The sequence below is a fragment of the Trichosurus vulpecula genome, chromosome 2 (assembly GCF_011100635.1).
Source record: "Trichosurus vulpecula isolate mTriVul1 chromosome 2, mTriVul1.pri, whole genome shotgun sequence".
Classification (NCBI taxonomy): domain Eukaryota; kingdom Metazoa; phylum Chordata; class Mammalia; order Diprotodontia; family Phalangeridae; genus Trichosurus; species Trichosurus vulpecula.
In genome coordinates, this window is record NC_050574.1 from 374,462,257 (window position 1) to 374,475,134 (window position 12,878).

A 12,878-nucleotide genomic window follows, 5' to 3' on the forward strand; every position below is an offset into this window, starting at 1 on the left:
GGGAAATTGCATTGAGAACTATGCTATCAGTCTATGTGAATTTTAAGTATTTAATTTATTAAGGTATTTTAAGTTAATAATGATAGCTAGAATTCATGTGATGCTTTAGGTGCTTTACAAATATTATCTCATTTTATCCTCACAACAATCCTGGGAGGTAGGTGCTCTTATTATCCCCATTTTTACAGATGAAGAAGCTGTGGCAGGCAGTTTTTTAGTGATTTTCCCAGTCACATAACTAGTAAGTGTCTGAAGCTCAATTTGAAATAAAGTTTTCCTGACTTCTGGTCTATCAGTCTGTCTATTGCACCACTTAGATGCTCCTGCTTTTAAAATCATAAAATCATTTATAAAATTAATCATAGAATTGTTACAGAATTAGAAGGAGCTTTAGAGTTCACCCAGCTCTTCCCATTCATTTGACTGATAAAGAAGTATTTATAATCAAAGGCTTACTTTCAAGCAAACATTAATTTCTTTTTATTGTTGTTACTTAATATTTCTTTAAGAAGAAATATTTTCCAAGCAAATTTGTGTAATGTTAAAGATGAACAAATACAAAATTTATATGGCCTTAAAATATATTCACATTGACTGAGTTAATATTTAGTAGCAAAGATGTGTTTTTATAAAAAAAAAAAAAAGATGTGTTTTTATGGTTTTAAAAAAGATTTGTTTTCTCCTTTAATTTTAAAACATACTGATGTGTTTTGTTTTAAAATAGTAGATACTTCCCAACAAAATCCAAGTGTACTACTTTGAAAAGTAAATTTCCAAAAAACTGTTCACAGAAAAGGATGTGTGGGGTTGGGGAGAGGGATGTCCTTTAACTTTAATAGCAAAGTTACAAAAACAAAGTTTTGTGGCCTCTCAATGCTGACCTTACTTACATTTGCTTACTATATTCATTGTAAATATTACATTGGTTTATTCAGATTTCTTTTTTGTAAATCATTTCAAACAAGATCTGGTTGTATGGTAAGCTACAATATGTGCATTTACATAGTTTGGAAAATTTGTCCCCATGGATTATTTAAACTTAATGTTCTAATATAAAGTAAAAGTTGTTAATCCTGTATATAAATATAATTGAGCATACAGAAAAAAATTTTTTTTTAATTAGTGTTTCCTCCAACCCTTAGGTTGATGCCTGAATTGCCAAGGTTTGATGATGATGATCTTAAATCATATGTTGATGAAGAAGAAGAACCTGCCTTGTGAGATTTTTAAAATTCTAATTTAATTGTATTTGAATCCTTTTAATGTATTATAGTTGCTTTTAAAATTCTCATTTGATAAGTTATTGTTCTTAATATTTTACAAATAGATCATATGGTGTAATTTATAAGGTTTTGTGACCTAGAGTTTGGTGTCTGAAGTTGGATTTGAATTCAGGTCGTTCTGACTGAAGGCCCAGGGCTCTAGGCACTTAGCTACCTAGCTGCTTCTTATTTAATTAGATACCCTGGCACTTAATATTAAAAGACTTCAAAGGGAATAAATGAAAAAAGGATTTATTAAATGCTTACTATGTGCCAAGCACTATCCTAACAGCAGAGGTAGCGCTTACTTCCTTAGATTCAGTATCTAGAAACCTCTTCCTTTTGTACATCATCATATCTTCAGTTTTTGTTGCATGTGAATCAATAAGAATTGGCCTTAAGTAGCAGTTAGATATGATTTGGTAGTTTCTTCATCAAACTGTCTCATACAGTTTTGTCTATACATGTTGTATGCCCTCTGTAGAATATAAACTCCTTTAGGACAGGGGCTATATAATTTTTGAATAGTAATATGTGTTGCACATAGCAGACCCTTAATATGCATTTGTTACACTGAATTCAGTTTAATTACCTGAGAAATTTTTTTGTGTGTTTCTTTTTTAGGGCTGGTATTTGTTTCTTTAATAATGTTTTTACAGTTGGGAAATCAATCCTCTTCCTTCCCTTCTCACCCCTATACTCAACCCTCTCCTCCCAAACCCTCCCCCACCCCAAAAAAAAAGAAGACGAAAGGAGGGAGAGAAATGAATGCTTATCTAAAACCCTGAAAGTTCTGTTTTTGTAGTGGGAAGGCATGGCATACTTAGTATTCTATAGTGGAGAAAACAGTAAATTTTAAAAACTACCATTGGATAATTAGGAGTTCTCTCATCTCTGGATTCAAACATTCTTCCAGACTAAGGAAGATGGGAGCTGAGAGTAGGACAAAATATACTTTATCCATTCTCCTCTCATAGTGAGAAAAACATTGCTAGTAAATTGGTCAGCACTGATGTTCAGGAGAAACAAAGTTTGAATCTTTCATAATCTCAGTGAATGTTAAATCTGAGAAAGTTTCCAACTATTTGCTCCGTGATAAAAATTAGATAATTTTTTCATATGTATAACCTTATATAAAAACTCCATTCCTCATTCTTATATGGGGTTTCTGGGTTTTCTAAGCCTGTGCCAATGGGTTACAAGCTTTGGCATTTCTGGGCAAGCTAGAAATGCTTTGTGTACAGGCTTAGTTATGGTTTTTATGCCTGTCATCTGAGGGCCAGACAATCTTAGTTTTAGAAGGCTTGTCAATAAGTTGCTTGCAGAGTGATGAATTTTTTGACTGTAGCAACTCCGGAAGACTATTCATCAAATTATAGAAGGGTTGTGATCTATGTCAGTGGAAGAGTACACACTAACCATGTTAGGCATCCTTAAGTAACTGAAATAAGTTATTCTCCTTATGATAATTTTCACAATAATGCAGTGCTAATGGCCATTATAAAAGAAAATGTTTTCCTTGTACTATTTTAAGGACTTAAGTGTCAAGACTATTATTTTTCCTTCTTTAAAGCCTCCATATGGCTAAAAAGCATACTACCTTAGTAAGGTGATAAAAGTATTGGTTTGGAACTAACTAGTATCCAGACTTGCATAAATTGTCTTTCAGTTTGCATAAGTGTCTTGTTGTGTCTTAAGTTTAAAAATGTAATTTAAGGAGACTTAGGAGCCAAGATATCCGAAGCATTTAAATAATGACAACTTTGGTAGCAAATTGGTTCTATAGAAAGATTTAAATTTTAGAAAATATTTCATAATCTATAATTTATCATTAATTCCTAGGTCACCACCTGCAGCTTTGATGGCTGTTCTTGGCATCTTGGAAGATTTACTAGAAAATATTCTGGAGTGTTACCCTGTTGGAGAGTTTGTAGTTATTCAGCCATTGAGTGAGGAGTTCTGCTATGTTTTGGGGTACCTCCTCACATGGAAATTAATACTTACTTTTTTCAAAGCAGCTACATCTCAGGTATGTCCAAAATCATTAGCTCTGTCCCCTCTTATTTATATCCTACTAAAAGGAAACAAGGAAAGTGGTTTTTCATCTTATCTGAACAACTTTGGACCTAGTCTATTTAAACTTCCTCTCACCTATTCTTCACCTCCCCTATCCCTTATTTCTTTTTTCACCCCATCCTTATTATCTATATTGTTCACTTTCTGACTCATCCCTATTTGATGGTTAGACAGCAAGCTGCCCTAGCCTCCTTCAAATTCCTGTGGAACTTGCTTTTGACTGGCTGTAGTCCCTGCCTCAAGTAGCTTCTGGAGGGAAAGGACACACCACAGCTGGATTTCAGTTCCCTTTCCTTCAGGATGGATGTAGCCATGCTCATTGGTTCCCTGCCCCAGTTCATCTGGCTGGGCTGAATTACTCTCTACTGATTTTAAAATAGAATGATGGATACCTTGACTGACAGTATATATACAACATTCTGAACCCACTTTACCAACTCTGATAAGGGTGAATGCTTTATCATTACTTTTCTGGAGCCAAGACTGACCATTTCATTTAATCTAAATTTTGATGTTTTTAGTGTTGTTTTCCTGTACACCATTGTGATCAGTTGTCAATATTGTCCTCTTGGTTCTTTCTTCATTCTGTATCATTTCATAGAAATTTTCCATGGTTTTCTGAGTTCCTTATGCTCATCATTGTTTATTCTAATGACAGTATTCCATTACAGCATTATATCACAGTTTGTTGATCCATTTTCTTCAGTCTGTGAGCACCTACTTTGTTTTTGGCTTTCAGCTTCCACAAAAAATTCTGTCTTTCCTCTTTAAGCAGCTTTTCAAACTACTCATTCCATTGCTATTAAGATTTTAGTTAATAAGTTTAGTGCATTTCATCATAGTTGAAAAAAATCAGTTAAAGCTGTCCAAAACTAACCTTAGTGGATAATGTGTAGTAGTTTTGTTGCCATTTTTTGTTTTCATGTATTTGTGTTTAGGTCTAGACCCAGTGGTGAGGAACTTGCAGCCTCAAGGCCACATGTGGCCCTCTAGGTCCTCAAGTGTGGCTCTGACTGAATCCAAACTTTACAGAACAAATCCCCTTAAAAGGATTCGTTCTATAAAACTGTATCAGCAAGCACCCTGGCACATCCAAGTGGCCTGCTAGCACAGGTTCTTGGATCTACTTTTCTAAAAGGAAAGACTACTTTTAAAGGGGTCGACAGGCTTCTTTTAATTACATTCACTAGTTCAGGGGAAAGGTCAGCACCCTGAACATGGAGAAAGTAGAAGCAGAGAATACAAGCAAAGAAATTAGCACAGAGATTCAACAGACAGGACTGCAACTGTCTGAACAAAGTAACACAACCACCTACATACACCACTGGATTGGAGGAGCACCACTACATCTGAGTGGGGGGAGGGAGTCTCTTAACAAATGGCTAGTCAGAGTCCCATCCAGGGAATCAACAGGTCCTTCTCATGAGCAAGCCCCCAAAGCAAAATCTCACCTCAGAATACACACACACACACACACACACACACACACACACACACACACACTCTCTCTCTCTCTCTCTCTCTCTCTCTCTCGCTCTCGCTCTCGCTCTCGCTCTCGCTCGCCTAGCAGGCATCACAATCCTCTGACTCAGTAGCTAATTGGCTTCCAGTGGGCTCGATGTCTCATAGGCCTATTAATGGACGGGCAAGATCTTCATATTCCATTACCATTACAAAAACTTACACTGAGTCAAAGGACTGTACTTGAGGACCTAGAGGGCTACATGTGGCCTCAAAGCCTCAGGTCTAGACCTGTGATTTCATTGGAGTAGGGAGCTTCCTCTCCCAATGTACCTGAGCCCCCTATTCGAGGCACAGAGAGGAAGGATGACTTGCGCAGGATGGTATAGCTGATCTTTGGTATCAGTACAACTTGAACTCAGGTTTTCCTCACTCTCTCTGAGTCTGGAACTCTGAACAAAAACTAAATATTTCTTAATGAACTGTAAACCCAAATTTTTCTCTTTCTTTACCCTTTCCCTTTTTCCCTCATTCCCCAATTTCAAAATAGTCTAATGTACTAGTTTGGAAGGAACAAAAGCTGTTTCCTAAAACAGTTAAACTTAAACATCACAGTAATAATTCACATTTATGAAACATAAAGCACTGTGCAGGCATTAGCCTCAGTTATAGGTAAGGAAACTGAGACTCAGAAGTGGTAAATGGCTTTAACACAGTTGCACAGATCATAAATGGTAGAGCTGAGACCCAAACCTAGGTTTCTTGGATTTTAAGTCCAGTTTTCTTTCCATTGTGCCTCTCCATCAGAACATTTTTGGAACCAAACTTAAATCAAGCCAATGTAGTCCATATTGTTCGAGTCCCATTGTAGAGCATCTGTTATGTTTTGAGCAACCTACTTCAGTCTGAGGTAATTTAGGAAAATTGATTTATGACGATTCCAGCTCTTAGAGAGTTCAGCCTAATAATGTATATTAACAAAGATAGTAGCTCTACAAATAAAACGTTGGTAAATGTAAATTATGTAATAAGAAGTTACATGATTATATGTGGATGGGGTAGAGTATTCAGGGAATACTCCAGGAGGAGTAAACTTGAGCAGGGATTTAAACATTGTTCTTACTTTGATAAACAAGTAGCTACTGTGTGCAGAGCCTGGTTGGAGGGCCAGGAAGGGGAAGGGTACAAAGATAAATAATTTTACCTCTCCTTATGGGGCATATAATCGTTGTACCTCATGAAATGAGGCTTACGGCAGTTCATGACTCAAACATGCTTCACTCTTCTATAACCAGTTTGGCCCAGGACTTCATTTATCTCTGCCTTGGTCAGGATCAGGAACTGGACATCTGACCTGCAGCCATGCTTATATTCTCCCAGCACACTCACACATTCACACACTCATACACCTTCATTCATATATTCTCCCTCCAACTCATGGATTGGCAGTCAAATCATATTACCTGTTTTTTACTGTGTAGGGTGTGACATTCTAGTTCCCTATGGGAATAGTCTCAAACTCAAAAAGAAACAGGGCCACTAAACTTCATCCCTTGAAGCTGCATATTGACTTAAAAAACCACATAATTCGGTTCTGTTGTATATTTATTTGCTTTGTTAAATATTTCCCGGTTACATTTTAATCTTAATTTGTCACACTCAGGAGTGTTGGAGGCTGCAGGGCAGCTTGACTCCTCTGCTCTACAGCTCTGGCGCTACTTAGAATATCTGTTTCTGAGTTGTGGGCTCCCTAGGTTGAAGCCCCTTTCAGTGACCACCCTGCTCTCTTCTCTCCATGTTATCCCCCTTCCTTGGGTGTGCTGCTTCCACTCTTCCCCAGCTTCCCAGTAGGCCATCCTGAATTCCCGTTCTGTGTTTACAAACTGCCAGTCAATATTAGACCTGTATCTTCCTCCAGGAAATTACTTGGTATACATTTCCTATTCATTTAAATGTGTTGTACTTGTTTGCTTCTAAAAGGATGCCTTCTTGAGGGCAGGGATAGTTGTTTGTATGTTTGGCACCTTGCATATAGAACCTGATAAATAGTGAATTGAACAGAGTAATCTGATAAAAGGACTACAATGAGAAAATAGAACATGATGAGTGCATAAGAGTGGTAAGTGCTATGCAAGATTTGAAGAAGGAAAGATCCATTGCCAACTGGGGAAATTGTGTGAGACTTAGTGGAGATGGCATTTGAATTAGGTCTTGAAGGATGGTTAAGATTTTGGTAGGTAGATATAGAGTTAGAGGGTAAAAAAAAAGTATTCTAAATATAGGGAAACAGCGTAAGCAAAAGCCTGAGGAGAAATTGAGAAATAGAAACAAGGGATGGTAAAGAATTCAGTTTGGTTGAAGCAGAGAGTATGATAGGGTGGCACTAGATCGTGAAGGGCCTTGAATGTCAGACTAACTTGAATATTTTTCATTTTGCATTTATTGAAGGGTTTCAGGAAGAGTAGTAATATCAGATTTGTACATGTGAGGAATATAAATCTGGCAGTCACCTGAAGTCACATGATTGGAGTGTGGGGCAAGACTGGGTATGGATTAGGAGGCTATTCGAATAGCCTAGACAGGTAGTGATGAAGAATTCGAAAGAAGAGGAGGATGTAGCTTAGTGCGAAGAACATTCTAAGCAAGGACATGACAAATGAAAACTTGGAGACCATACAAGTTTTGGATAATAGACAAGGAGCTTTACTGTCTGCCTCAGAGAATCTAGGTTGAGGTGATGAAAGTATTACAGCATTTGTATAATGCTTTTAGTATTTACTAAGCGCTTTACATATATTATCTTATTTGATCCACACAGCAACTCTGAGAGATATGTGTTTATTAGTCCCACTTTACAAATGAGGAGACTCAGGCTGAGAGAAGTTAAGTCACTTGCCCAGCATCACACAGCTAATAAGTCTCTGAGGAAGGATTTGAACTTAGATGTTCCTAACTCAGAGTTCAGCACCCTGTTCACTGCCCTTCTGAGTAAGCTAGGAGACAATGTATAATCAAAGTGTACAGTTAAATTATATTTGATGCAAGTGGTAATTGAAAGCTGTGGTAGGCTTTTTAAATAGAGGAGCGATGTTATCAAAATACTTTTGGAAAAGAATCAGGAATGTCATTTCACTTGAGTGTTTCTTAGTTTGGGATTTGAGTATCATTCAATCTTGTGTTCTCATTGTCTGAGTTATTTCATAAGATCATAATGGATCTAGAGCCACAAAAAACTCCACATACAGCCCAGGAGCGCCGCACCCCCCCACCCCCCATTTTGTAGATGAGAAGACTCGAGTCCATGAAGGTTACATGACACACCTCGGGTCACACACAGGTAGTGTTAGAGGTGGGATTTCAACCCAAATACCTTGAGTCACTTTCTTCCTCCCTTACCACACCTTGCTTTATCTGTTTTTGTGTTTCTCACTGTAGTTTAATCTAGAATTACTAACAAGTAATTTTGTCTCCATCAGCTTCGTGCCCTTTATTCATTGTATCTTAGAAGAACAAAGAGTTTGAATAAGCTGCTCTATCACCTGTTCAGACTTATGCCAGAAACACCCACCTATGTCGGGCCAGCTGTCGAGCTCCCAAATAAGGAAACTAAAACATTCTTTACAGAAGAACTCCATTTACATGTCAGAGGTCAGTAAAGTATATTGGTTTTTATTCTCTGTTCTTTTATGAAACTCACTTCAGATTTAAGGTTAAAATATGCTTTCTTCCAGGGAAAGACCTTACATTTTAGGGAAACAGCTTTTTCTTTAGTCTCAAAGTCAAGAAAAATCATAATTGCTGACAAAAAAGTGACATTTAAGATGTTCCAGAATCGCTCACCTGTGACAGGAGAAATCATACTTTTTGGTTCTATACAGAACTTGGGGTTGGGATGGTCATTGAATGTAGTTAATTGTGAACTCTTTAGCATGCTAAATCTGCAGTATCTTACTAGGTAAGAGCTAGGTGTAGTGTTACATACCTATAATCTCCACTTCCAAGGAAGTGAATGCTCACAAAATCTCTTGAGGTTGGGAGTTCTGAGCTTCACTGGGCTAATAAGCCAATCAGGTGCTTGCATTAAATCTAGCATCAAAATGGTGAGCCTTTGGGAGTGGAGTATAGGGGTTGAATCAGGTGCCCTAAGGAAGGAATTGGCCTAGGTCAAAAAAGGAGCAGGTCTGCCTTGCTTGATCAGTAGTGGCATTGGGCTCATGAGTAGTCACTGCATTTCCAGCCTAGGCTATTAAATAGGTAGAGAACCAATCTTTAAAAAAATAAATTTTTTTTATTAGATATGCTAAAAATGACCCCCATCCAGCTAGAGATTGTGCCTAGGTGAATGATCTTAAGATAGATTGCCTAAAACCTATGGAACTAATGAAGAACTTAAAAGCATGCTAAACAATAGGGATCTAAAGATGAACTTAGGCACAATCCCTTAAGAAACTTTAATAGGTAGGGGAAAAAGATGTAACATGATATTCCAGAGTGAATAATTCACTTCTGTGTTGGAAGTATGTTTTCATTTCATGTGTCCCAAAAGTGTTCTTTTTCTATTCTCCTCATTTGAGTTTTCACCTTTTTCTCATTTAAAAAAACTTCACTTTGGTATGTAGTTGAGTCATATTTAAAATGTACAATATACAAGAAGAAATTGAGACAGTCTTATTGAAGCCATACTAATGCCTTTTGTGTACCATTTAGTTCCTTTAATTACAACTACTGAAAATTTAGTATTTTTTTAATGGACCTAGTGATTTTATCAATGTATGGACTCCCCAGTGTGAATACCACGCTAAAATAACACATGTTCCTCTGAATTAGTAGGTAAACATGATGAGTCTTATTTACACACAGGAGGCAACTCTATCAGGAGGTTAAGGTATTTGTGCATCTCAATTGCCAGACACTAAATTTGGCTTCTACGTGGTTCATTATGAATTTGAGAGAAAAAAGAATCAGCTGACAACACAGGGAACTAGATCTTCTTTGCATTTGGTAGCGTTGTTGCCAATGAATAAAACTTTATTTTTTAATGTAAATGAACATCTTTAGATGTGTGTATATATAGATGGATAACTAAGACTTTTTCTCCCCCAGAGACAGCAACCCTTTCATCTCAGATCCCCCACTTGGCTTGTTCTGTCTATCAAATCACATTAAAAGATTTGCCAGCTATGGTTAGACTTTGGTGGAATAGCTGCGAGAAGCGTGTTTTCAATGTTGTAGATAAATTTACAAGCAAGTATGTGAGTAATATGCTTTCCTTTCAAGAAATATCTTCCGTGCAGACGAGTACACAGCTATTTAACGGCATGACGGTTAGTATCATCTTTTAACTTCTAAGAGTTTTTAGAATATTGGCTGTATCTCTTAATTGTAGTTTTAAAGCTTAATAGTTTTAGTGTACAAAAATCATTAAGTTGAATGAACTTTTTTGAATGTTACTTTTGTCATGTTTTTAAAATGAAAGATTGTGTTCACTGAGTGTATCATAACTAGAAGATAATGTTGATTGTAATGGAGAGTCAGTGCTTCATTCATAAAATAAATTGAATACAGTGTGCAAGGCTTTGTTACACCCTGTATTTCTGTGCTTCATACCTGGACATTACCAGCTCCACAATTACACCTATTAATTCTTCTTTCTCCTTCAAGCTGAAAATAGCCTCTTCCTTTTCAAATGTCTTACATTGCCTGGATATCTCCTTTTCTTTTATATAATACATGGACCTCCCATTAGATTTGAAAGATCCTTAAAAGCAGGAACTATAATTTTTTTATGTTCTCCAGCACTTGGCATGGTATCTTGCATAACTATAATAATGTAAGTTACAAAGTTATATGATTATTATGTGTAATAAATGTTGCATAGTATATTTTGACATTTGAATTGGTCATCAAAGAACTCAATTTACAAATGGCAAGTACATTTAACACTAAGATTTATTTATATACTCACTTTCATATATATTGATTTTTCTTAAGTAAAGATCTTTGCTTACGGTGCTCTTATGGGAATAATGGTTTGAAGATTGCTGTTCTTTTTCTTCCAGGTAAAAGCTCGCTCTACCACAAGAGAAGTCATTGCTACCTACTCAGTTGATGACATATTCATTGAACTTATCATTCAGCTTCCTTTGAATTATCCACTGGGCTCAATAACAGTGGAAAGTGGAAAAAGAGTTGGAGTGGCTGTTCAGCAGTGGCGTAACTGGATGCTGCAGTTAAGCACATACCTCACTCATCAGGTGAGTTTCAAATGCAATGTCTATTAGCTTTCAAACTAAATCAGAGCTACTTTTTGATGGAGGAATTCCATCTGGTTCCCAAAAAATGGGAAGCCATTTGAAAAGCAGTTTACAAAACGTAAGAGTTAAACACATTCTCTTATCTAAATCTTAATTTGTGAAGTCTAATTTGAAAGATAACACCAGTGACATGGTATGCATACTGATAGTGTACTTTTTTCCTTTCTTGCTAGAATGGAAGTATTATGGAAGGCTTGGCATTATGGAAAAATAATGTGGACAAACGTTTTGAGGGCGTTGAAGATTGCATGATCTGTTTCTCAGTCATTCATGGTTTCAACTATTCTCTTCCCAAGAAAGCTTGCAGAACATGCAAGAAAAAATTCCATTCAGCTTGTTTGGTAAGACTAGAAAAAAAAAAAGGTCAAGAATTGTGAGTGGTCTGTGTAATTGGTGCAAAGGATGTAATATTTAAGACTCAAAAAAAATTTTTTTTACCAGTATTATCTCAGATTTCTTAAATTTAGTTAATGAAGTGGAGTCATATATATAGTTCTAGTAGACTGGTAGCACTGTTGAACTTTATAACTATTTCTTCTGTTTTTTATTTTCCTATTTCAAGTGACTAGACCAAAAGAATAAACAAAGAAAAGGTATAAAATACTTTATTTTGATTGTATGCTTACGAACAGGATATTTAAAAAGGTTTTGTTACTTATTTTCACTTAGTAGGATGTTTTTATATTGGAGAGAAGAAAGTGATAGGCCTACGTGTTTGTAAGTCCTGATACGTGATATAGTCTGTGAAAGTAATGTAGAGCAAATTTCTTTATCATTGCCTTGATTTTTGGCTTAGAAGAAAGCAACTGTGGTATTTTATTGTTTTTAATTTTTTTTAACATTTATCTTTCTTTTGCAGTACAAATGGTTTACGTCTAGCAACAAATCTACTTGTCCACTGTGCCGGGAAACATTTTTCTGAGAAAGAGATTGTTTCATTCAGAGATTACTGAAATTGCTCTGTCAGTCCCGTCAGACATTTTAAGTGCTGAAGAAACCATTTTCATATGACCATTATTTCTGAATGGGATCAACTAGAAAATTCCATTGGTTTTTATGATGATCCTAAAATCAGGTTAACTTACCTCTATGTTGTTTTGTAAAGCATTTGGAAGCTTTTCTTTGGCATAAAGTATTGGCAAATTTACAATGTAAAAAACTTAGTTTATTTTAATTTGCATATTAAAAATAAATTTGAAAATAACATTACAGAATTTTTGTGTACATGGGTGTATCATTTAATTGTGGCATGCTGACAAACTTGCAATTCAGATTCCAAATACGTATGTGGGGCATATCAAATGAGGCATTTGTTAAGGGCTACAGATACTATAAAACTAAAAATAGTTCTAATTATGTTAATATAATTTTGGGGCAGCAACTTGGTGCAATGGATAGAATGCCAAGCCTGGAATCAGGAAGACTTCTCTTCCTGAGTTCAAATCTTGCCTCAAACACGAACTGTGTGACCCTGGGCAAGTCTGTTTGCCTCAGTTTCCTCATCTGTAAAATGAACTAGAGAAGGAAATGACAAACCACTCTGGTATCTTTGCCAAGAAAACCCCAAATGGGATTACAAAGACTTGGACATGACTGAAACAACTAAACAATAACAAAAAATATATAATTTTACGTTAAAATTTAAGTCAAAAACAGGCAGCTATTTAAAACTTCTTTTCTGTTCTAAATCCTTTTGCTGGTGGAGGGGACGAATTTCATAGATTAAATGGATTTGTCAGTGGAAAATAAACAGTATGCTTTCAGA

The 12,878-nt window shown here is 36.1% G+C and overlaps 1 protein-coding gene across 1 annotated transcript in view; it reads left to right on the plus strand.

Moving 5' to 3' along the window:
• LTN1 (listerin E3 ubiquitin protein ligase 1) overlaps positions 1-12,398 on the plus strand; it is a 100,313-nt gene extending 87,915 nt beyond the window's left edge. Inside the window, exons 24-30 of the mRNA XM_036744270.1 lie at positions 1,143-1,217; positions 3,105-3,291; positions 8,276-8,447; positions 9,903-10,123; positions 10,859-11,053; positions 11,287-11,454; positions 11,973-12,398. Coding sequence (XP_036600165.1) covers positions 1,143-1,217; positions 3,105-3,291; positions 8,276-8,447; positions 9,903-10,123; positions 10,859-11,053; positions 11,287-11,454; positions 11,973-12,035 — 1,081 coding nt within the window. The 3' untranslated portion in view covers positions 12,036-12,398. The remainder of the gene's footprint in view (positions 1-1,142; positions 1,218-3,104; positions 3,292-8,275; positions 8,448-9,902; positions 10,124-10,858; positions 11,054-11,286; positions 11,455-11,972) is intronic.
• The last annotated feature ends 480 nt before the right edge of the window (positions 12,399-12,878 follow it).